This window comes from Crinia signifera, chromosome 2, assembly GCF_055691185.1.
Source record: "Crinia signifera chromosome 2, ASM5569118v1, whole genome shotgun sequence".
Taxonomy (NCBI): Eukaryota; Metazoa; Chordata; class Amphibia; order Anura; family Myobatrachidae; genus Crinia; species Crinia signifera.
Window position 1 is genome coordinate 77,006,504 of NC_139218.1, and position 27,423 is coordinate 77,033,926.

Consider the following 27,423-nt stretch of genomic DNA (forward strand, 5'->3'; position numbering starts at 1 on the left):
TTAGGATGACTGCCCTAGGTTACATCACACGCTACACGGTATTATATAGCTGTATGGATTAAAGTAATATCTTGTTATTGTTCACTATTGTAGTATATGAAAATCCAACACTTGAAATTACACCGTATGTGTCATCTTTATATATCAGGGTTGTATTTTAATACATCACAACGGTTCTCTATAGATCTAACTTGGAATTACCGTATATTTAATGGGTTGCAATAATAATAATAATAATAATAATAATAATAATAATAATAATAATAATAATAATAATTATTATTATGTATCATAATCTTTTCTGTAAATGTTATGAATGAATCAATTGGAACAGATACACACACATACATATATATATATATATATATATATATATATATATATATATATATATATATATATATCTCACAACAGCTATACAAGCAGCGGCACTCCAAAGGATTTTAAACTGTGCTTTTAATGGTGCTCCGACGTGTTTTTTTTTGCCTTGAAAACGGGGTCACGCAACCCCGAAACGTCGGAGCACCATTAAAAGCACAGTTTAAAATCCTTTGGAGTGCCGCTGCTTGTATAGCTGTTGTGATCTACAAATTCTCCCAGAGGGCACCCAGGGTGGTTGGACGCAGGAGCGAGTGCTGGGCTGAACTACAATTGTATATATATATATATATATATATATGCAGATAAGAACAAAGGGCACTCAGGGTCTTTTTCAGGTGAAAAAAGAGACTGTTTATTCAGTCATAGAAAACGTCCGTCTACGTTTCGGGGTCTCCCCCTTCGTCAGGACAGGTTAGTGGTGGAAACAGGAACCCACAGGAGAAGGAGCTGCCACCCCGGAATAAGACAGGGGGAGTGTACCATCGATTTAAACACCAGACAGTGTATCATTAAAGACGGTTTTTAAATCCAAGAAGTGGGGGAGAAACAGCACTAGTACCACTACAACCCACATATATATATATATATATATATATCGCACAGGTAGGGTTTGGCACTCAGTACTTGGGTAAATGCCAAAGAGTTACTTGCTCCAGGGCCCTCAATGCGGCACTCAAAACAGCATACTGTAACTTGAATGGGTGCCCCCTATAATCACTGTCGCCTTAGCCCAGCAATCACACATACCATAGTCTTGTAGTGGCACTCATTTACAAAGATTGTACAGTTATCGTCTTCCTTATTCGAAGTAATGTGAGTTACATACAAGACTATGGTGTGTGTATGTGTATATATATATATATATATATATATATATATATATATATAATTAGAAAGAGGAATGGAAGAGGCGGCACTCAAATGGGATTTTTCAAAAGTGTATTGTGGCAAAAGAATGCAAAAGAATAGGGCAGGGTGCTGACCATGGGAAGGGCACATTTTTCAATCGCGAGGGCACATTTTAATTTAAAAGGTCAAAATGGTGACACCTGAGCGTCACACCATCGGCACATTTATGCTATATACCCATCTTGTGACACCTGAGCGTCACACCATCGGCACATTTATGCTATATAACCATCTTGTGACACCGAAGCGTCACACCATCACCACATTTATGCTATATAACCATCTTGTGACACCTGAGCGTCACACCATCAGCACATTTATGCTATATAACCATCTTGTGACACCGGATCGTCATACCATCAGCACATTCATACTATATAACCATCCTGTGACACCTGAGCGTCACACCAGCAGCACATTTATGCTATATAACCATCCTGTGACACCTGAGCGTCACACCAGCAGCACATTTATGCTATATAACCATCCTGTGACACCTGAGCGTCACACCATCAGCACATTTATGCTGTATAACCATCTTTTGACACCGGATCGTCATACCATCAGCACATTCATACTATACAGGTTGAGTATCCCTTATCCAAAATGCTCGGGACCAGGAGAATTTTGGATAACGGATTATTCCGTATTTCGGAATATTTTAATATTTCAATGATGTATTTTGATGTATCTTGCATTTATGCTGTATAAACACATAAAATACACACAAATATATTTTATTACCACATAAAATACACACAAATATATTTTATTTGTTCAAAAAACAAGGTTTCAAAACATGAAACAAAATGTGTGTACTATCTCAGCACTGAATTTGAATGCCAAGCAATCATTGTCTTGCACTTATATAGTGCCAGTTACATATCATGTCCCCAGTGATGCTGTTACAAATGTCCCCAGTGAGTTTTTAGAAAAAAAAATATTTATTTTTCCCTTTCTGGAATGTATGGTTTTCGGAATAATTCGGATAACGGAAATTCGGATATGGGATACTCGACCTGTATAACCATCCTGTGACACCTGAGCGTCACACCATCGGCACATTTATGCTATATAATCCATCCTGTGACACCTGAGCGTCACACCATCGGCACATTTATGCTATATAATCCATCCTGTGACACCTGAGCGTCACAACATCGGCACATTTATGCTATATAATCCATCCTGTGACACCTGAGCGTCACAACATCGGCACATTTATGCTGTATAACCATCTTTTGACACCTGAGTGTCACACCATCAGCACATTTATGCTATATAACCATCTTGTGACACCTGAGTGTCACACCATCAGCACATTTATGCTATATAACCATCTTGTGACACCTGAGCGTAATACCATCGGCACATTCATGCTATATAACCATCCTGTGACACCGGAGCGTCACACCATCAGCACATTTATGCTATATAACCATCGTTTGACACCTGAGCGTCACACCATCGGCACATTTATGCTATATAACCATCTTGTGACACCAGATCGTCATACCATCAGCACATTCATACTATATAACCATCCTGTGACACCTGAGCGTCACACCAGCAGCACATTTATGCTATATAACCATCCTGTGACACCTGAGCGTCACACCATCATCACATTTATGCTGTATAACCATCTTGTGACACCGGATCGTCATACCATCAGCACATTCATACTATATAACCATCCTGTGACACCTGAGCGTCACACCATCGGCACATTTATGCTATATAATCCATCCTGTGACACTTGAGCGTCACACCATCAGCACATTTATGCTATATAACCATCTTGTGACACCTGAGTGTCACACCATCAGCACATTTATGCTGTATAACCATCTTGTGACACCTGAGCGTCACACCATCAACACATTTATGCTATATAACCATCTTGTGACACCTGAGTGTCACACCATCAGCACATTTATGCTGTATAACCATCCTGTGACACCTGAGCGTCACACCATCAGCACATTTATGCTGTATAACCATCTTGTGACACCTGAGCGTCACACCATCAGCACATTTATGCTATATAACCATCTTGTGACACCTGAGTGTCACACCATCAGCACATTTATGCTATATAACCATCTTGTGACACCTGAGCGTCACACCATCGGTACATTTATGCTATATAACCATCCTGTGACACCGGAGCGTCACACCATCAGCACATTTAGCATCACACAATCGGCACATTTATGCTATATAACCATCTTGTGACACCCGAGTGTCACACCATCAGCACATTTATGCTGTATAACCATCTTGTGACACCGGATCGTCATACCATCAACACATTCATGCTATATAACCATCCTGTTACACTGGAGCGTCACACCATCAGCACATTTAGCGTCACACAATCTGCACATTTATGCTATATAACCATCTTGTGACACCCGAGCGTCACACCATCAGCACATTTATGCTATATAATCCATCTCGTGACACCTGAGCGTCACACCATCAGCACATTTATGCTATATAACCATCTTGTGACACCGGAGCGTCACACCATCAGCACATTCATACTATATAACCATCCTGTGACACCTGAGCGTCACACCATCAGCACTTTTATGCTATATAACCATCTTGTGACACCTGAGCGTCAAACCATCGGCACATTTATGCTGTATAACCATCTTGTGACACCGGAGCGTCACACCATCAGCACATTTATGCTGTATAACCATCTTGTGACACCGGAGCGTCATACCATCAGCACATTTATGCTATATAACCATCTTGTGACACTGGAGCGTCACACCATCAGCACATTTATGCTATATAACCATCTTGTGACACCTGAGTGTCACACCATCAGCACATTTATGCTATATAACCATCCTGTGACACCGGAGCGTCAAACCATCGGCACATTTTGGCTGTATAACCATCTTGTGACACCGGAGCGTCACAACATCAGCACATTTATGCTATATAACCATCTTGTGACACCTGAGCTTCACACCATCAGCACATTTATGCTATATAACCATCTTGTGACACCTGAGCGTCACACCATCAGTTTGCATGTGCGCTGCACTTGTACTGCGCATGAATAGTACAGATCTGTGACATCGGTCATACTTTGACATCATAATGTCAGTAATCCAAATGGAGAATGTGCAATAGTGTTGTTGGCACCCATTATGTATTGGCTATTTCAAGCAAAAATTCATTGAGTTTAGCCATGTAAACCGGATAAATTTATGAATACTGCTGGGCTTTGAGTGCATTACCTCTGACCACCTGAGTTGGGTGCGTACTGTAATGGGTGCTCATTGGTACAAACAATTGAATTGCTGTTGGTCAGTGTAGAACGAAGCAATGGCAGCAATCAACAACTGAATTGCCCCCTAATGTCTACCTCATGTAAATGCTATTTACGGTTGATGACCATTGTACTGTTTGGGCTTTAAGGATGTTATTGGGAGGAGGGGGATTATGAGGGCAATCTTTTGTCTCTTTAATGTGTAATTTGACTATTATTGGTGCTTAGAGAATAATAAATCCAATCTGTACTGAAATAATTGTATTATATTCTTTGTAACAGTATGCCATCCAACATTATGCTTAGGAAAGGCACAAAAGCAGTGTAGCAGTGTAAATGCATTGAGTGGCAAAAGGTTTTCAGACTGAATGCCATCCATTGACCCCCCTGGCTTAGGTGTTTCTTTTACACACCCAAAAACAATGACAGTAGTTGATATAATCTCTACTAATGTGTTTCTTGTACAGTTCTTAATTCGTCTGCTCTCAGTCTAAAGGTCCACATACACCCTTCGATAGCGTGCATCGCATCACATCACACATTGTGTTGTTTAAGTGTTCCCTTTATTTTTTTGAGCAGGTATATTACACCTTATGGGAGTTCCCCTGTAATGAATTAAAGTGCGGAAAGGCGGCACTCTCGGGTTTGGTGAAACAAATGAATTGTATTGTGATATTGTCACATGAAGACCGACGTTTTCCAGGCGCTAAGCCTCTTTTTCAATGTGTGAACAACAAGAGTGAATCAAACAGTGTGGTTTAAATAGGCCAACAATCACTTACGTCAGGGCTCGACAAAACCCGGGGGCCAGGTCGCCATGGCGACCAGATTCTGCTTCCTGGCGACCAGATTTGCCAGGAAGCAGAACCCCCAGGCAGAGTAGTGGATTTACAGCAGCGGGCCCCGCTGTGGGTTATACGGTAAGAGCCACCGCGACAGCAGCCGGCAGAGCAGGGCACAACTCTCCCAGCTGCCGGGAGAGGGACATGGAGAGGCAGGGAGCTGGCAGCAGCCTCTGCGTTAGCAGCGGATCCCCGTGGCTTGCTATCCTTTCAGCACATACAGCAGCCTGGGGTGCCCGTTTCAGACCACGTAAACAGATGGTGCCGCGGCGTGTTATTATGTTCATTATAGCAGGCAGCCCGGCAGAGCGGTGCACAACTCTCCCGGCAAACGCTGCATCAGAGCAGGTCCGCGGCGCGACTATTACATAAGTCAAGGCGGCTCACAAGCTAATCGGGAGCAACCAATGCTGCTCCGTGCTTGAGTTTTGAAATAGGTGCACTGTGGACCTGCTCTGATGCAGCGGCAGCCGGGAGAGCTGTGCACCGCTTTGCCGGGCTGCCGCCGTGCTGGCTGTTATATTGAACATAATATACCACTGCGGGGCCATCTGTTTAAGTGTCTTTGTTTTAACAGGGGCACCCGAGGCTATTGTAAATGCTGATAGCATAATCAGCCACGGGGACCCGCTGCTCACGCAGAGGCACCAGACACCAGAGGCACCAGACACCAGAGGCACGAGGCACCAGACACCAGAGGCACCCCCCACCCGTCATTTTTTTTTCTCAGTCTGCCCCTGCCTGGCATCAAGCCAGAAACCCATAGCAATGAGCATGTAAGTAAGCAACACTGCGGCATAATATGCCATGGGCATTACGTTGTGTGGTATTATATGTAATGGGCATTACGGTGTTTGGTTCACCATGTAATGGGCATTGCGGTGTGTGTTGTATATGTTATGGCCATTATTGTGTGTGGTATAGTATGCAAAAGGTTTTTCGGAGTGTGGCATAATGTGTAATGGGCATTGTGGTATGTGACATATGTAATAGGCATTATGGTGTTACTTTTTGGCGCACACTGTCACTATTTTTTTTTCTGGCTCCTACATTTTCATCCTGGCTCCTAGATTTTTTAGAAATTTGTCAAGCCCTGACTTAAGTGCATCCACTCCACGTACGACTCCAATGTTACTGCTGCAAATGGGATCTGTCTCCCTATAATCACTTTATAGTTTGCATTTAATTGCATAGAACAGAACAGAAAAATCTCGGTTCTCCGTATGATAGATTTTGCGCATTCCTGTGTGACCAAGATCTATTGTTTTGTAGCATCTGTGCAGATAACACTATTGTGACATGTGATGTAGACCTCATGGGGCTCTAAGCAAGATATCTGTTTGTGGCCCCCCTACCTCAATTGCATGAAATCACACACAAAACTGTGGAAAACTGAGTCTCCGGGCCACAATTTTGGGTAAAATATGCGCTACAGCGAGTACTTGCGAACACTGTTAACCCCTTCAGTGGTGGGTTGTTTTTTTAGGGAGCGCTCCCCACTGGGCGAGTGTTTTCTGGGGAGCGCTCCCTAAAAAAAACCCCACCACTGTGTCCCCGGGTCCGGGCAGTGCCGCTGAACCATCAGCCGCTTTCCCGCCCTGCGCTTTGGCGCCCCGTCCCTGCATGTGGCAACCCGACTTGTCATAAGCCAGCGCCACAGGCTGTAATACAACAGCCGGGGGGCGAGGTGAGGTGGAGGTGCAGCGGAGGAGAGGGAGCTGGCACTAAACACCGGCAATCCCGAGAATTTTCCAGACTTGCAAGTCTGGGCATTAAGGCATAGCCTGGAAATTTTGGGGCGGGCGCTGTCATGTGGTGTCTATGTAGGCATGCCCATAAAACGCTGAGACTGCCACCTGCCTGTCCATCATTATGCAAACGTCCGGTTTGTGCATGTCCATGAGCGACTACGTGCATGTGTAAATGAATGAATATTATTATTGTTATGTTATATTCTCTATACATCCAATAATACTGTAAGGGTCTGAGTATAGGATTTTATTATTTGTAGCACTTTTTTACTTTTGTATACCTTAGTGACCTAGAAAGAAACTGAGGTGTGTTTTCTTTATACAGCAGGCATGTCCAAATTATGGCCCTCCGGCTGTTGTGAAACTACAAGTCCCATCATGCCTTGCCACAGTTTTACTATTAGGGAATGCTAAAACTATGGCAAGGCATGCTGGGATGTGTAATTTCACAACAGCTGGAGGACCACAGTTTGGACATGCCTGCAGTACAGGAACAACCAGATGCCTTACACTGGATGTGTGCTAGTTCAGTGGAGCAATAACAGATTACCATGGATACACGAGTGAAGTCGCGGGCAGACGCTAGTATGATATGATTTCTATTAGTGACTAAAGAATGTAGGAGAGTAGTACAACTGCGTAGCCAGGTCAAATATGGGGTGTGAGAAACATCACCTTATCTGATAAAAAAGAGATCGTGGAGATTAAAGTTTGTTTAGGGGAATGCAATTTGTAAACCCATTAAGATGTTGTATTGTGTGTGTGTGTGTGTGTGTGTGTGTGTGCTAAGTGTGTATTCTGGTAATGTTTCATGTTCTGATTATTATCATTTTTTCATATTCATTCCCATAAATGGGTGGGTAGGGGCCTCAGTGCATTGTTTTGCCCAGGGCCGCCCTACAACAATGGTAAGATAGCATGGGCACAACATTTATTCATTCGCTGATCACCACAGTGCTCCTCTTACCACCTCCCTCCCAAGAAACACTGGCCTTTGGGTCAGATAGAAACAGTGAGTCTCTGCAGCAGTGCACAACATAAACACTAAAACACTATGGTGTAACTACATGTATATGTTTTATGTGTGTGTTTTTATTTATTTTCATTATAATGTATACTGACAGAGGATCATTTATTTGGGTGGATCATAAGTCATGTTTTCCCTACTTAAGCTGGTTCTATTTTTACCAGGTAATGTTTAACATCATCTGGGTTTATGCCAGTTGCTGTGCCATAACATGACTTTTCTCCAGAATCAAATTGTCTGCGAGTCTGGTACCTGTTTTTCTGCTTACCATTAGTGTTTCATATAGAGTCACATTGTTATATAGTAACCTACCCTATTTATTTATTAACAGTTTCTTATATAGCGCATACATATTCTGCAGCGTTTACATTCTGCAGCGTCAACATTCACATCAGTCCCTGCCCCAGTGGAGCTTACAATATATATTCCCTACCACATTTACACGCACACACAGACATTCTAGGGTTAATTTTTGGTGGGAGCCAATTAGCCTACCAGTATATTTTTGGACTGTGGGAGGAAACCAGAGTACCCGAAGTAAACCCACGCAAACACAGAGAGAATATACAAACTCCACACAGTTAGAGCCATGGTGGGAATCGAACCCATGACCTCAGTGCTGTGAGGCAGTAATGCTATCCATTACACCATCCGTACCCTATGGGCCCAGCTACAACCCCTTTATTGTACGTGTGGAGTAACAAAACTATTTCTCAATTACATCATTATAGGGTACTGTTCCTGCGTCCAGTTGCTAATACTGCTTATTTTTAGGTCTGTTTCAGCACTGGCCCCTTTCTTTCTACTTTAGTGCTTGGCTTTTTAAGCTGTAAAATCCGGTATCCAGTCGATAGGTCTACAGTGTCTCTAGGTCAACATTGACAATAGATCGACACAAGAAAAATGTTGACGTGAGTTTTCCACTTTGTTTTCCCCTCCCCAATTTGTTTTTGACATTTTCATACTTTAACATCCACGTGGAATTGAATTGGGAATGGTAAAGTGTACCAAGGGCATTGTTAGTGGAGTGAGGCACCATGCCCGAAGCGATGGTACGCACTACACAGGTGTCGACATTTGACACACAAATTTGTGTCAACATTTTCATGTGTTGACCTTTTGTCAATCTCGACCTTTTCATGTAGACCTTTTTTGCTATTGCGCTATTGACGGTGTACCTACAAACTGTAGACCTTTGTATTGACACCTGTGAAAGCCAATGAAAGAGCTGGATTAAGAGTCATCTGCACAATGGATTTGATTTTCATGGGCTGTAGATCTTAAAAATCTGCGCAAGAACCCATAACTTCATGGGGTTTAAATATTCTGGATGGGGTCAGAGCTTTTTCCTATAGCTGTGTGTTTTGTTTATTTTATTTGAAAACTTTGCTATTGTGTTCATTTAGGACACATTATTGTTTAGGATAATGAGTATTTATTTTCTGTTTTATTTTTACTCTAGCTAAGAAATCTGGATCCATTCCTGATGCTGGATGAATTCAAAGGTGGTCGGCCAGCAGGCTTTCCAGACCATCCTCATCGAGGCTTTGAAACGGTAACAAATACAAGGTTATGGTGGCGGTGGTCCATCCATTGCCCTTCGCATTTGTTTATGAGCAGCATATGAGAATTCAACACAGTGTGGGCAATCTAGCTAGATACAAGGGTTCCCTCATTTTGTTTAGGTATCATCAGTCAATGCCACTTGCTAAGATAACATTTATTTTAAATAATTATATGTATCTTTGTTTAATTCCCAGGATCTTTAGAGTAGTAGTAGCAGTAGCAGTAGTAGTAATAGTAGGCGGCGGCACTCGGAGACTGCAGAAGCAATGTAGTGAATGGCTATTTTATCCATGGGCAGTGAACACAACGTTTCGGAGCTCAGGGGCCCCTGACCTGACGACGGGGCCCCCGAATTCCGAAACGTTGTCTTCACTGCACATGGATTAAATATCCATTCACTACATTGCTTCTGCAGTCTCCGAGTGCCGCTTATTTCTTTATATATTTATATTTACAGTGTATGCATATACAGGTGCTGCAAGCTGGCAACCTTAACAAGCAGTTCGCCGTGCCCACTCGCACCAAGTGTCTGCACATGTGCAAAAATGCGCAGGCACTAAACATCATTCCCCCATGCGAACACACGGGGTAGCGAAGTAATCAGAATAAGGCCCGAGATGTATGAGGAAACCTCTGTGTATATATATACCTGGTGTAACAAAGGGGATATTATAAAGGCAGAATACAATTACTTTTCTCATGGAGATCTGTACTAGTTTTCTTAATTGGATCTTAATGTGTTCTGCAAGACTGTTTTGATTTATGACATGGTGATCTGTACAGGGCAAAAATCTCCCTGGAGTGTGTATTGGAAATGCCTACAATTTAATAGATGTGAGCAGGGAGGTTAGTCTACATGTTGATTCCAAACCATTGTAGGTTTTATATAATATATATACAATACGTGTGATGTAAGACATTGAGTGGTATTCAATTCCCTGAAGTGCCGATAGCTCTCTGACAGGGTATTCAATGAATCTGGTTCACTCGCCGTTTGCCTCCTTGTCTGTTACCTGAGGCGAGGTGGAACGGTGAGTGTGGCCATTAAAATGGCGAGGCTCGCAATAAAATGCGGCAGACTCGCTTCAACGGGATTCTCACAGGCCTCTCACAGCGAGGAATCTACCCTTATATTGAATACAGCGAGGGGGTTTGATGGTGAGGATGGCTTATTTTCGGCAAGGAAAAACCACTGTACAGGTTTTGAATACCGTTCAATAAGATGAGATATCAATCATTTGGGCCATAGCCTTACAGCACTGTGGCACTCCAATAACTCCATTTTCCCTGTGTGAGCCTTGAGAAGACATCACTGCTGCAGTGGCTGCTCTAACACCCTGTGTACTATGCTTTTATTATTTTAAGTCTGTATTGAGTAAGGAAGCTAGATGCATATCTTCCTTACTTTGACACGTATCACCTTCCTAAAATATTGTTGCAGACCAAGTACACCGCATCATGGCATCAGTATTCCATGTATGTGACTTTTCATTTGTCAGCACTACAAGTACCAGCGCTCTGCATATACTCCTATTGAGGTCTTGCAGTAATTATTCCATGTATGTGACTTTTCATTTGTCATCACTACAAGTACCAGCGCTCTGCATATACTCCTATTGAGGTCTTGCAGTAATTATTCCATGTATGTGACTTTTCATTTGTCTATTGAAATCACTTTAACTGCTAATCTTAATTATGGCAATTGCAGAACCAGTGTTGTATTGTTAAGGATGTTTCTAGCCTTTGCAGAACCTGTTTGAAGCTGTTGTCAGTGAGGCCTAATTTATTGGGGTATATATTTTTGGCTAGAGTTTATTTAAAACAAGCTAATTGATGTCCTTTGATTAGCTGGTCATGTGACCTCAGCTGTTGCCTCTTCTAATCAGACCTGGTATATATCTTCACTTATAATGCTGTGTACACACGGTCCGATTTCCTTTCCGATGTTGACGATATTGTCAACATTGGATCGGCATTGGATGCAGATCGCAAGGGTTTTAACCCTTGCGATCCAGATCCGATCCCGATGCGCGTTCACGTATCGGAAGCCAGAAAGTCTTGGCTGCCTTGCCTATATAGTGCAGATCTGCACAATATAGTCAAGATAGAATGCAAATTGGATGTGCCTTAAGATCCTATCCACGATCCTATCTGATCAGATCATGTATAGGATCTTAAGGCACATCTAACGTGTGTACACATGGCAGTCCTCTGCCTGGGCAGTTCTCTAAATTAGAAATATACTAATGGAGCCCATACACGGTCCGTTGTGTACGGCTCCGTTCTGTACTATGCGATGCGCGCTCCTGCGCATCACATAGTACGGTACAAAAAGTATGTGCTGTACATAATTTTTGTACTAGGTACACATCGGATCGGATCGCAGTGCATGCACACTGCATGCACTAGGGATGCGATCCGATTCGATGTGTACTATTTAAGTCCCAAACGGATCCGTTAAACGGACCGTGTATGGGCTGCTTAAGTGATAAATTACAAAGTGATATTACTTTTAAAGCACAGTTAAAAAAACAGTTAAAAACATTGAACAACATCAAGCAAGGTAAATACACATTTTCTCTTTCGTCCAGTCCAGTGACACAGCTCACGATGGGATGTAGGAGGGTCCGCCAGGAGCCAGGCACCTATGCTTCTAATTCTTTGGGAGCAGGCTCCTCCCTACTGCATCCCATAATGCTTCAGTTAGTTTTCTTTGGATTTTTTTCAGAATAGTTAGGTTTTTTATTATTTTATTAATGCACTAGCTAGACCAGGTTTGCCAGTGTGTCGCTTCTCACAGAAGTGCATACACACTGAGAGCGCAGCAGAGGCTGACAGAAGCGCGTCCTGTCAGCTCTCTGTGTGCAGAGGGACACCTTTTTATTCCCTCTGCACAGCGCTTAGTCTCTTTAGGATAGAGACTTTCCTGGGCCCCGGGGGTGTCCTAACCGGCTCCTTGCAGAAGGGGATCTTGGGGGACGGACCCCCCCTCGATGGCACCCGCCATCTTGAAGGGTTTAGGGACGGAAATCCCGCCAGGGAAGTGAAGTCCCTTACAGGAGTCTGGCGCTGCTGGACAACTCCATTGTGGTCCCACTGAGGGAGGTACAAGGAGGTGAGAGAGACATCTGCGGGAGTGGCTGAAGGGGGAGAAAGCACCAGATGGGCTGGTCTCCCTGCTGATGCAGAGACTTGGTCTCTTCCTGCTCTGTGTTTGGCGCCTTTTTCACCGTGCTGCGGAGCTGACAGGGTGATTTTACACAGACTCCAGTCTCTTCACAGAAGCGCTTCCCTCGCTGATCGCTGACAGGACTACAGCTAAGATAAGTACACTGATACATTGCTCTGTGCGGTGCCTGTTCATTTGCATTGTGTTAAATACATGGCTGAGGGTTTTACTTCTGCTGCTGTGGAGGAGGGAGCGCTGGACATGTTTATTTACTGTAAAAAGTGTGATGCTAAATTTACATGTGAACATGAGGATCAGGGGGATTTATGCCCTGCCTGTGAAGCTGTTCCCAGTGGGTCACGCGCCCCCAGACCAGAGATAGCTGAACCTGCGTGGGCTTTGGCTCTGGGCAGGTCTATGAATGCTCTTACTGAGGCTTTGAATAGGTAGAAGGATTCCTTGATAGGGTCTCCTGGCCACTTTACTTCGTCTCAGGTGTTTGGGTGGTCACTTACCCCGGCTCAGGGGGACCCCATTTTGCTGCAGGCTATGCAGGATACTGCCCAGGGAGTTCATAAAATGACTGCCCTGATGGAGCAGTTTACAAAATCCTGATGATGATGGTGGGTGTGAGGAGAACTGGAGTTGGGACATGAATGATGAAGCTGAGGCTTTAACTTCAGGCATTGAGGATTTGATTGTGGCTGTTAAGCAGACTTTGAATCTTGCAGAGGAGGAAAAGACTCCTGTCTCTTGTGTGTTTAAAAAGAGTCGCAGGGACCCTGTGTGTTTTCCCTCTGATGAGGGAATGTCATCTCTTTTAAATGAGGCAGGAAAGACTCCTGATAAGAGATTGTTGATGGCAAAAAGGTATGCTAATATGTACCCTATGCCAGAGGAGCATACCAAATTATGGGGAAAAGCCCCATTAGTGGATGCATCAGTTGCTAGACTGTCTAAAGCCACTGCCTTGCCGGTCCAGGGGGGTGCTGCCTTTAAGGACCCTGTGGACAAAAAAGTGGAAGGCTGCTTGAAGGCTATTTTTGAAGGTGTGGGTTATACCTTGAGACCCATTATCGCGTCTGCTTGGGTCACAAAAGCCATGATTAAGTGGGCGGAGGAGCTTGCTGGGCTGCTCCACCAAAATTCAAAGGCTTTTATTCTGGCGGAGAAATTGAGATCTGCCGCAGAGCATGTCTGTGAGGCTGGTGAGGAAGGAGCTAAAATGGCGTCCAGAGTGTCTGTAACCTCAGTGTCTACTAGAAGGGCTCTTTGGCTCAAAGCTTGGGAAGCTGATAGTGAGTCCAAGAAGTCCCTTGAAAACTTGCCTTTTAAGGGGGAGTTATTGTTTGGCTCGGAGCTGGAAGCCATTATCAAGCAGGCTACTGGGGGCAAGAGTACTTTTCTTCCCACTACTTCCAAGAGTTCAGGCTCCAAGTTTGGAGTTTTTAAGCCGTCCTTTCGGCCGCCATTTCGAGGCGGGGCGTCCAACAGAGGACAGTCTGGCCGTGGCAGATTTCAGGCCGGCAGAGCAAAGGCTTCCAAAGGCCGTTTTGGTGCCTTTACAAAAAAGCATGCAGCCAAGGGGGATGACAAGTCCTCTGCATGACGGGGCGGGGACTCCCCGTTCTGGGCTCAGAGTGGGGGGTCGCCTCCTACATTTTCGGGACAGGTGGAGAGAATCCATAGTGGATCCTTGGGTCCTTTCCATCTTTCCGAAGGTTACCGGATAAATCTCAGGGGCATGCCACCCAAGAGATTTCTTTCTACACCCTTGCCGCGGACAGCATCACTAAGGTCCGCTCTGTTGGGGGGCAGCTGTGTCTCTCAAAGAGAAGGGAGTAGTGATTCCGGTTCCCCAGGAGGAGAGAAAACAAGGGTTTTATTCAATCCTGTTCCTAGTCCCCAAACCAGACGGGTCTTTCAGGCCTATACTAAATTTAAAGTCTTTAAATCTTCATTTGTGGGTAGATCACTTCAGAATGGAGTCTCTGCGCTCTGTGCTCCTGAGCATAGAGCCGGGGGAGTTTCTGGCATCGGTCGATATTCAGGATGCATATCTCCATGTGCCCATTTTCAAGGATCACCAAGCTCTCCTAAGGTTTGCAATTGGAGAAGACCATTGGCAGTTTCAGGCACTGCCGTTTGGTTTGGCAACGGCTCCGAGAGTGTTCACAAATGTGATGGCGGTCATGGCTGCAGCTCTCCGTCTAAAGGGAATAGTAGTTATTCCTTTTTTGGATGACCTTTTATTCAAGGCGGAGTCGGCGGGAAAACTTCAGGAACACCTGAGTGTTCCGACGCAGTTCCTGCAAGAACAGGGTTGGGTGCTAAACCTTCCCAAGTCACATCTAACACCTACACAGAGTTTGCAGTTCCTCGGGGTAATTTTGGACACACACCTTCACAGGGTGTTCTTACCACACCCCAAAGCGGTGGAGATTCGGCAGATGGTGCTGACAAATCTCCGGGCCCCTGCACCGATGGTGTGGCAGGGAGTAAGGCTGCTGGGCAAAATGGTAGGACCTTCGAGACGCTGCAGTTTGCCAGATTCCATTCAAGGTCCTTCCAATGGAACAACCTGGCATGCTGGTCCGGCAATGCCAAGACAATGAAAAAGGAACGGCTGGTCTTGTCTCAGGAGGCAAGAATGTCCCTGGAATGGTGGACGGATATAGAGACTCTGCAGATGGGGCGGTCCCTTTGCTCCTGGGACTTGTTGGTCATTACGACGGATGCCAGTCTCAGGGGCTGGGGGGCAGTGGTGCTTCACCTGAGATTGCAGGGCCTTTGGTCAGAGGAGGAATCCAGTCTTCCCATAAACATACTGGAACTGAGAGTGGTATGGAATTCCTTGTGCCAAGCAGAGGAATTTCTGAAAGGTTTGCCAGTACGAGTACAATCCGACAATGCCACTACAGTGGCATACTTAAATCACCAGGGCGGTACTCGGAGCAAGATGGCGATGGCAGAGATTGTGAGAATCTTCACCTGGGCGGAGGTACAGGTTCCAGCACTGTCAGCCATTTTCATTCCGGGGATCCGGAATGTGGAGGCGGACTATCTCAGCAGGGCGGACCTGCTGGAGGGGGAGTGGTCACTCCATCGGGAGGTGTTTCAGAAGATGGTGGACAGATGGGGACTGCCAGACATAGACCTTATGGCATCCAGGACCAATTGTCAAGTGCCGAGATTTTGCTCTCGGTCGAGGGATCCGTCGGCTTGGGCAGTGGATGCCATGACAATTCCTTGGTCTTTCAATCTGGTCTACATCTTCCCCCCCGTTCCCAATGATCTCGAGGGTGTTGAAGAGGATAAAGAACCAGAGAGTACCGGGCATTCTGGTTGCACCAGATTGGCCCAGGAGGTCATGGTACTCAGACATACTGAGATTATCGACGGAATCGTGGCGACTTCCTCTTCAGCCGGACTTGTTAAGCCAAGGGCCATTTCTGCACCAGGACCTAGCTCGTCTAAATTTGACGGCGTGGCGTATGAATCCTCCTTATTGAGAAAAAAGGGGTTTTCAGAAGAGGTCATACAGACCATGCTAAGGGCCAGAAAACCGGTGTCTGCGGCCAATTACCACAGGGTGTGGAGGATCTACATCAGGTGGTGTGAAAGGCAGAGAGTTCCTACCTCCAGGTTTAAGGTAGCGAGGCTACTGGAGTTCTTACAGGATGGCATGTCGTCGGGGTTAAGTTTGCAGTCTCTGAATTTCAAATTTCGGCGCTTTCCATTTTCTTTCAAAAGAGAGTGGCTCTGTTGCCGGAGGTACAAACCTTTTTACAGGGTGTGGCCAGGATTAAGCCTCCTTACAGGCAGCCGGTTGCACCATGGGACTTATCTCTTGTTTTTTCCATGCTGCAGAAACCTCCTTTCGAGCCACTGAGATCGGCTGATCTCAAGTACCTCACCTGGAAGCTTACTTTTTTTATTGGCCATTGCTTCGGCTAGGCGTGTGTCAGAATTGGGTGCCTTGTCTTGAAAGTCACCATTTTTGATTTTTCATGATGACAGGGCTGTACTTAGGACAGTACCAAAATTTTTACCTAAAGTGGTTTCCGCATTTCATTTAAATCAGGACATTGTGCTCCCAGGTTTTTCCCTGCCTGAGGGAACGAGGAATAGGGACAGTTTGAAAAAGTTGGATGTGGTTCGCGCATTGCGAATCTATATCAGTAGAGTAAAGGATGTTTGCAAATCAGATTTGCTGTTGGTTTTGTACGATGTACATAAGATTGGGTGGCCTGCTTCAATGCAGACTATAGCCCGCTGGTTGAGATCAACTATTGCGTTTGCCTACTGTAAGGCAGGTAGACCTGTGCCATCTCGCATAAACGCCCATACTACAAGGTCAGTTGCTACTTCGTGGGCGGTGAGGCATGGTGCCACCTGGTCCTCTGTTCACACCTTTACAAAATTCTACAGGTTTCATGAGTTCGCGTCGGAGGACGCTTCATTTGGACGGGAAGTGATGAGAACTGGCAGTCTGAGCGTACCCTTCCAAAGGACTGGCTCGTGAACGTCCCATCGTGAACTGTGTCACCGGACTGGACGAAAGAGAAAAGGGGATTTTTGTAAGAACTTACCGTTCGAACCCCTTTCTCTGAGTCCAGTCCGGTGACACAGCGATCCCTCCCTAACGCTCAGTAAGTTGTACCGTTCATGGTTGCCATGTTATGTGTTATAAGTTGCATATATGATGTTCAGGCATTGTACTGAGTTATGTATCCTAGTGTGCTGTTGAAGTTTAACTGGAGCATTATGGGATACAGTAGGGAGGAGCCTGCTCCCAAAGAATTAGAAGCATAGGTGCCTGGCTCCTGGCGGACCCTCCTACATCCCATCGTGAGCTGTGTCACCGGACTGGACTCAGAGAAAGGGGTTCGAAAGGTAAGTTCTTACAAAAATCCCCTTATTACATCTTACTCACCAAACTGCTACTTCTCATTTCATTACATGGAATTTTCAAAAAACTTCACTCATCCTGTAATGTCCCTGACACTCACCACTCACATTGCCTCTTCTATTATTCACTCCCCTCTTCTAAAAACTCATGAGCTCTTTACTTACTTCTCTACTTGTACTTTCACATCCACATCCCACCAACAATACAAAAAAACACAAATCACCTTTATCTATCTCTCCTTTCTAATCTTATTAGCTGGTGACATATCACCAAACCACCTGTCCCACTCAGAGTTTACTGGTTGTATGCCTAGAAATTCGGCTAACCTCATAAAGATCACATGCCTCCCACCACACTCCAAACAACTTAAATGTGCCCTATTGAATGCACACTCTGTTTGCAATAAATTAACATCCATCCATGACCTCTTTATCTCTCACAAATTCAACCTGCTGGCAGTTACAGAAACCTGGCTCACACAATCAGACACGGCCTTGCCTGCAGCACTGTCACATGGTGGTTTCCACTTCACTCACACCTCCAGGCCTGGTAACTGTAAAGGAGGTGGGGTTGGTATATTACTGTCACAAGACTTCACATACTCATTTCTACCACCTGTTTCTTCACTCACATTTACATCGTTTGAAGTTCACTCTATTAGGGTTTTTTCCCCTTTCTCTCTGCGTGTTGCTGCTATCTATCGCCCACCTGGGCTTCCCAAAACTCAATTTCTAGAAGATTTCTCTGATTGGCTCACCCATTTCTTATCCTCTGACATCTCCACTGTCATCCTGGGTGACTTCAATATTGCTATTGACAGTCCACCATCTTTGCATGCTTCCAAACTTCTCTCTCTAACCTCCTCTCTCAGCCTCTCCCAGTGGTCTGACTCCTCTACTCATGAGGAAGGCCACTGCCTTGACCTTGTTTTCACCAGGCTGTGCTCAGTCTCTGATTTTACTAACACTCCCTTCCCTCTCTCTGATCACAATCTCATTACCCTCTCGCTCTCCTCCACTGCCACAAGGTCACTGACACTGAAATCATGCAAGCCTACTCTAACCCGCAGAAATACTAATGCTATTAATTTTCCACAACTTACCACCTCCCTGCAACAACAGCTCTCACTAATTTCTACATTTACCTTTCCTGACTCTGCTGTTTCCCACCTCTACCAGACTCTTGTAACAGCCCTTGACGACGTGGCTCCAGCTACCCATTACACCCCACATAGGCTTAGATGCCAACCGTGGCACACCAAAACAACAAGACAACTACGAAATCAGTCACGTAAAGTAGAACGCCAATGGCGCAAATCTCGTAGTATGACTGAGTTCCTCGCATATAAAACTAGCTACCACTCCTACTGCAATGCTTTGGATGCTGCCAAACAAACATACTACCAATCTCTCATCTCTTCTTATGCCACCAACTCTAAGCGACTTTTTAACACATTTAAGTCTCTTCTGTACCCTCCCCCTCCTCCCCCACCGGCTACCATCAGCGCACAAGAATTTGCCTCCTACTTTAAGGACAAAATTGATAACATCCGAGATGAAATGGTATGCTCTTCCACAACCTCTAACCCTCTTTCTTTCCCACCTGAACCCTCTGGCACTTTCTCTTCATTTGAACCCACAAATGAAAAGGAAGTATCCGCACTCTTCTTATCCTCTTACTCTACTACCTCTCCTCTCGATCCTATACCTGCGCAAGTCATTAAAAATCTATCTCCTGTGATTATTCCAACCTTAACTAAAATCTGCAATCTCTCTCTTTCTACTGGTACTGTTCCTTCTCTGCTCAAACATGCAGTGATAACTCCTATTCTAAAAAACAGAATTCTGACCCTAACTATCTCTCTAACTATGGTCCTATATCTCAGCTCCCATGCCTCTCCAAGCTACTGGAGAGACTTGTCTATTCTCACCTCACAAACTTTCTTAACTCTAACACCCTATTGGACCCACTTCAGTCAGGCTTTCGCTCTCAACACTTCACTGAGACAGCACTGACTAAAGTGGTGAATGATCTGGTAACGGCTAAGTCTAAAGGCAATTACTCAATACTTATTCTTCTTGATCTTTCTGCTGCATTTGACACCGTCGATCACTCTCTTCTCTTACAAACATTAGGTCTTAATGATACAGCCCTTTCCTGGTTCACATCTTACCTATCTGATAGCTCTTTCAGTGTTCGCTTCTCTAACTCTACTTCCTCTTCATTACCTCTGTCAGTTGGAGTTCCGCAAGGTTCAGTCTTAGGTCCTCTGCTTTTCTCAATCTATACCTCCTCTCTTGGCAAACTAATCAGCTCTTTCGGATTTCAGTATCACTTGTATGCTGATGATACTCAAATCTATCTATCAACCCCAGAGTTGTCACCAGTGGTTTTGGGTCGAGTCTCTGATTGTCTCTCTGCCATCTCATCTTGGATGTCTTGTCGCCAACTCAAACTCAATATTTCCAAAACGGAATTACTTATATTCCCGCCAACTAAGAACAGTTACCATCCTGATATCTCCATCGCTGTTGACAACTCGATAATCTACCCTACCGCACAAGCTCGTTGCTTAGGGGTCATCCTCGACTCTGAACTGTCCTTTCTTCCCCACATTCAATCTGTCTCCAAATCATGTTACATGCATCTAAAAAACATATCCAAAATACGACCCTATCTCACACAAGACACTACTAAATCTCTTATCCATGCACTCATTATATCCGGCATTGATTATTGCAATAGTCTCCTAACTGGTCTTCCCAAGAACAGACTCTCTCCACTGCAATCCATTTTAAATGCTGCTGCTAGGCTGATCTTCCTTGCAAGACGCTCATCGTCTGCTGATCCGCTCTGCCAGTGCCTCCATTGGTTACCTGTATCTTACCATATGCAATATAAAACACTTCTACTGGCATATAAAGCTATTAATCATACTGCACCAGCATATATCTCTGCACTTATCACAAAATATCTCCCATCTCGACCACTCCGCTCTGCACAAGATCTGCGTCTCTCTTCTGCACGGATCACTAGCTCCCATTCACTATTACAGGACTTTCATCGGGCTGCTCCCATCCTATGGAATGCCCTTCCACGCACATTAAGACTCTCCACCAGTCTCCAAACTTTCAAGCGTTCCCTGAAAACTCACCTCTTCAGGCAAGCCTATCATATTTAAGTTCTACATGCATAACCCTCTGAGGCACATATGTATTATATAGCTTCCCTTCTGGACTTGTAACTGCTATGCTATTACTGGTGCCTGTCCTTGTGTTTCCCCCTATATCCCTATAGATTGTAAGCTTGCAGCAGGGCCCTCCTACCTCCAAGTCTGTCTGTTTTTGCCCAGTTTGTCTTATCACTGTCTACTATTGTAAAGCGCAACGGAATCTGCTGCGCTATATAAGAAACTGTAAATAAATAAATAAATCAGTATTCCCTCAGTTTCCCCAGATCTCAATCTGATTGAGCATTTGTATAATGTGCTAGAGAACAAAGTCGGAGCCGTGGAAGTCCCAGCTTACATGAATTAAATGATTTACTGCTAATGACTTGGTGCCAGATAGCACAAGACCTATTCAGACCTTTTTTTGTAGTCCATACCTCGATGGTACGGAGATGTTTTTGCGGCCTAAGGGGCCTGCACAATATTAGGGAGGTGGTTTTAATGTTCTAGCTAGCCGAAAAAATACGGACATCCTTATTCAATTTGGCTGGCTTTTACGCTGATAAAGGTTTGAGTTCGTTCAAAGTCGAATATGCATCTGTGGAAAATGGTTGAAAACTACCCCATTATCTGTTAAAACACTTGGATTGGCAAGTAAATCATATCAAAGAAGCAGTGATGGATTTTACATATGGGCTTGCAGGACTGTAGCCCCCTACCAGTATAATCCACCAAATCAATAAGCCATTTGCAGTCTGTAACTGCACAGGCTATATTATGACTGACAATGGCTTCCTATTAAAGTGCTGCTACCTTTCAGTCACCCGAAGTCCAGTTTGGTGGTATTTTCTCCCTCTGGGACTGCCAGACCGGGCTGCGATTTACAGAGAGTGTGCTTCCTTGGTGAGCCACTCCCTGCCTAATCATCAGCCCTCTATGATTTTTATGGGCTGCAGCCAATGCATTCCACAGAAGCCGGGGTTTTTGCACATTTCCAGTTAAGCCACCCCTTCTGCACATGTGCAATGTGCACATTGTCTGTCAGCTCCATTAAGCATGTGCCGGGACATGGCCTATGGCAGGGGCTCTCACCTTCTAGTCTTCCACTGACCAGGCAGTGCAGCCAGTGGCAGCCCACTCTTCTACACGGGTAGGAACTGTCGCTGCTAAGAAGATAATATTTTTAGAAGAGAAGATTTTATAACCTCCTTGCTGAAACTCTCAAATAATTTGTTAAAAAAGTACAAAAATACATATGGCCACAATGTGTCAGTAGTATCACTGACCATATAATGGAAATGAGCATTGCTGTGTAGTATGCAAAAATAATGTCTTGGTAAATTAGATCATACAGCACAACTCGATTAATGTATTGTATCGTATGGCAAAAAATGGACTCTTGTCAAGGAAGCTATATTCACTATATAGTCAAGGAAGCTGTATGTTCCGCAAAGATTGTTTTTACAAGTGCCAACCAAAAGGAGTTACAGATGGAGCCGCTCTCATCGGAGTGGCTCCTAGCTTAATCGCCATCCCGAGATTGGAGATGCTCGCAAGCCTCATTCCCCGCAATGGACGACTGCTATCCCACCATCCGCCGGATCCAGACAGCTGGTGATGCGCCAGCAACAATGGGGCTGGCCCCATCTGTACAGCAGTGAGTACTAGGAGCTACATTTACTAAGATTTGAGTTTTATTGAAGATAAGAAAAACACAAAACGTGACCTACGGTATCCATCTGAGAAAGCCGCTGACGCTAACACAGGCGGAGAAATGCGTTTTGGAGCCCTGCACAGCCCGGTTCACCAGCCGCTGTTTGGATGATATCTATGGGACTACAGTTATATGGACACTGAGACCAGGAGCGCTCCCCTTATTGCTGAAGGGAGATATTGCCTATAATAGGAGGATATTGCTATCCATAAAGCTCCCCGAAAAGGAAAAGTGTCCACTTTTGAATGCCCTAATAAGGAGATGCATTGATACATATGCGGGACTGGTATCTATTTCAACATTACAGCCTCTTAATAATTGATACTAATAATTATTGAATGCATATATAGCCAAGCAAGCCTCAAAACCGCTATTGTGCCTCTTTATATGTTAAGTGTTGTATATCTTGTGTGTCTTATCTTTTACAGTGCACTGATATATGAAATGTGAAAGTTTTTATTATTATAGTATACATGTGCTTTTTTAATAAAATATATTTTTCTTAAATTTTGTCTGAGATATTATTTGAGGAAAGCAGCGCCACCTAGTGGTATCAGCATATTGCTGTGACTACACCACTCCATTATTGAAGATAAGATGTTGCCAATAGCAACCAATAATTCTACTTCTTATTTATTTAGCCCCTTCTAGAAGATAATACTGTAGCTATAATCTGATTGGTTGCTATGGGCAACATCTCATCATCAATAGAACTCCCACCTTAGTAAATGTAGCCCTAGGTGTCTTCCTGGCACAGTGTGAAGTGAACTAATGAAGACCACCATGTCATACCTCCTAACTTTACTTGCTTGAGAAACATAGGGGGGGAATTTACTAAGATGGTGGCTCTATTTCACATGTTATGTTGTTATGGGCAACCAATCAAAATCTACTTCTTATGCAGCACCTTCTAGAACACAGGTCTTCAACCTGTGGCCCTCCAGATGTTGTGGAACTACATTTCCCATCATGCCCTGACAGTTTTGGCATGCTCTTATAGGAAAAAAATGTGGCAATGCATGTTGGAACATGTAGTTTCACAACATCTGGAGGGCCATAGGTTGTAGTTTCACAACATCTGGAGGGCCATAGGTTGAAGACCCATGTTCTAGAAGATAATAACTAGTATCTGATTGGTTTCCCATAGCAACATCCCATGTACAAAAAAATGCCCATCTTAAGGCTCCCATACACGCTGCAATAGCACCATGCAATGCGATGCGATGGACCAAAAATGACTCTCCTCGTGGCTCTCTCGCGCTCCCTCTCTCTCATGCTCTCGCTTTCTTTTTAGAAACAAGACCAATGATAACCTAAGCCCAAGTGGATTCCTGAAATTAAGTGTTTTCTTCCTAGTCCTAAACCACCTCCTCCCACAGTCTAACCTTGTACTTACATATAGGATCTGTTGGGATTCTGATCGTTGTGATCCTGCTGTTGGTCTAATGACTGTAGACATTTTGACCGCACCTATGTTAAGGATTGTTGCCTGCACACAGTACTACAGTATGCAAAACAAAAGGGGGGAAGAAAGTATTTCTTTCTTTCCAAGGCTTTCCCATGCGCCCATTTTTTTGGCCTTCAAGCTTTTCCTCCCCTGTAGGCTGTTGAGTGGTTAGCATTGTGTCTGATTCTAAACAGGAACCTTTCTGTTTGGGAGTTCATATGCTCTCAAACTGTTTACATTTCCTTCTGGTTCTGAGGTTTCCTCCAACCAGTAGCTTCATCCCTTCTGAGAAAAATGGACCCTTGTCCCTGTCTGTGTGTGGTAGGGAATTTAGGATTCAGGGGTGAATTTATGAAGCTTGGAGAAGTGTTATCTATCCCCATAAAGAACGTTATGAGCAAGGTGATAATGGTTCAGCCAATCAGCTCTTACCTGTCAATTTACATATTGTAGCTGATTGGCTGAACCATTATCACCTTGCTCATAATGTTCTTTATGGGGATAGATAACACTTCTCCAAGCTTCATACATTTACCCCTCAGTATCTAATGGGTTAGGAACTGACTGATCAGATCATCTCTATGCAGTGCTGTGTAATATGATTGGTGCTATATTAAATGATCCTTCCAGGATCTATCCTACTCTGAGTCCGATTCAGACCTGCTCGCTAGACTTCGGTACACTGGGAGCGGATGTGTACACTTACGCCCACACACAGAAAAAAATAATTTGATGGTTACTCGCCATCTAAGGATTTTTCCTCTGCTCCCTAAAAAAGTAAGCCAGGACTTTTTAGATTAATGCTGATGGCCGATTTGAAGATGGGCACTGACATCAGTCACCCACCCCGAGCAGGCAGGGGCACGCCTATGTTCCGACGGGCCTTCCCAGTGTTTATATGGGCGCGCCCACCGTTTTTATGGGCATGCCCATGAAATGCCTGGTGCCCACCCCAGAATACCCCATGCCTGTCAAGCAGGCAGCGAGCATCCCGGCGAATGAGAAATTCGCCAAAGGCACTCGCTGTGGGGGGGTGCACATCCCCATCTGGGATAGGGCCGAATTTGGATCTGTACGTAGAGATCTGAATTGGCCCCTGTGTTCCTCTGAAACATGAAAAAACAAATGCATCCATAAATTGAATCAAACTAATAAGCGTTATATTACACCTTCTGTCTATTCTCTTTTCTCTAACTGATATTTAACACATGCTACCATAAACTCCTCTTTATACCCCTTTTACACCAGAGCCTTGACCTGGGTTATTGCCATGCCATTTCGGGTCTGGGCTTGGTGTAAATAGGGCCCCAAAAAATATCTCTGGTCCTGTTACCCAGGATTCCGACCTTGCAAATGCTCTGGGTCGGACACAGGGCATACCCAGAGTCAGGGGCCATGTAAACGGGTAACCTGGGTCATCTGACCCGAGGACCAGTTTCCACCAATGGGGGAGCCCATACCTCCGAGCTACAGCATCCTGTTGTCAGTCCGGGGGTTGGGCAGGGGCCGCATACAGCTTCTGCTGCTGTAATATGCAGACAGCAGCGGAGCCTGGGAGGAGTTGAATGGATGCCTGTGTGCGGCATCCATTCACCTCACAGAACGAGGCTGGGGGCAGCCCTGCAGCTTTCCCAGGTGCTGAGCTTGCTCCCAGCGTGTTGGTTGCCATCGTAGGGGGGTTCTGGCTGGTGGATTTCCCGGTGCTTGGTGGCATCACTCAACCGGTATTATACTGAGGGGACGCCGGTGTAAAATGGGACACCTCCCGGGTCGCATCCAAATACCTGGGTGCGACCCAGCACCTCTGGTGTAAAAGTGGTGTTAGTTAGAAATTGACATCTACAAAATGGTTAACATTATCACATTTTTGCCAACAATGTCTGCTAAGTCCTTGTTTCCTTATTGCAATCTACAAAATAATCACTAGAGGTCAGTGTTTTGCTAAATAATGCAAATAGGTGTGCTTACATAAAGGTTAAAAAATGGTTACTTCACTCTTTAGAAGCTTTGACACATCTCCCACAAATCACCCTAATGTGTCATTATCCCTCTTATATATTGGCAATGCTATTACAAAATGTGATACAGAGAATGCATTACCATTCACAACAGTCCCAACTCCGAACATTTCCAGATATTTGATATTTCATCAATGCATTTTCATAGATCACTAATTTAATATGATCTACTGTAGGTTATTGCCAATTTGCCATAATGCTACATTCTGTATTTCCCCCCTTTTTTTTTTTTTACATTCTGTGTGTCTCTATTTGCCTGGACATTTATATAGTATTATTGTTGGTGGTGTTATTTTTATTATCCTTTTATATATATATTGTGCCACAAGGGATCCACAGCAATTAACAATGTACATAAACTTAGCCAGGAGGGTATCCAATTAGGTGCAAACCTTTTTTGTATTTTTTTTTTTACTACGTTTCTCTGATTTATTTTTGAAATTTTTTTTAAGGGAATCCAGTTAGATCTCCATGAAAAAAAAAATTGCACAAAAACACACAGGTTCAGTGAAACCTGTGTGTCTTCACATTCATGTTCCCAAAAAGCTGGCACTTGGATGTTGTTTTGCCTGTTCGAGTCAGGTGAAACAGTATTCCTTGCATTTCGAGTTGAATGGGATAGACCCCGGTGATGGCATTATCCACAGTAAATTGCCGCAGGTAATTGGATAACTCAGAGGTTCCCAAACGCGGTCCTCAAGGCACCCCAAAGGTCCAGGATTTAGGTATATCCATGGATCAGCACAGATGGTTAAATCAGACTGACTGAGTTACTACTTAAGTCACCTGTGGCCAAGCATGGATATTCTTATTCCCTGGACCGTTGGGGTGCCTTGAGGACCGCGTTTGGGAACCTCTGGGATAACCCCATTAGATAACAAGACACTGTATGACCAGTACAAGGTATATAAACATTGTGATCATGTCTTCTAAACCTGTTTTTGGAGCTCTTTTGCAATGGTATTCTGAACGCTGAATGCTGAACTTGGACTCTGAAAATTGTAGTTATACCAGTGGATTTCCACAATGTTTCCGTTGCTGTCCAGCGGCTGCTAGTTGACATGTGCGATTGGAACCATATGTTTTACCTGGCTGCATATTGGTACAATTTTACATGACATATAGCACTTTGAGGTTACATCACTAAAGCAGCTTCTGAGAATTCCACAGACAGAACGATATAACTGTCTGTCTATGCAGACTGTCACACAGGGCTCTGACAC

At 44.4% G+C, this 27,423-nt stretch overlaps 1 protein-coding gene across 6 annotated transcripts in view; it reads left to right on the forward strand.

The window, feature by feature from the left end:
• Nucleotides 1–27,423, forward strand: part of PIR (pirin) — a 79,980-nt gene that overhangs the window by 19,498 nt on the left and 33,059 nt on the right. For all 6 annotated transcript variants that reach the window (XM_083172446.1, XM_083172443.1, XM_083172447.1 and 3 more), the window contains exon 3: nucleotides 9,668–9,760. In XM_083172446.1, the coding sequence (XP_083028572.1) occupies nucleotides 9,668–9,760 (93 nt within the window). The remainder of the gene's footprint in view (nucleotides 1–9,667; nucleotides 9,761–27,423) is intronic.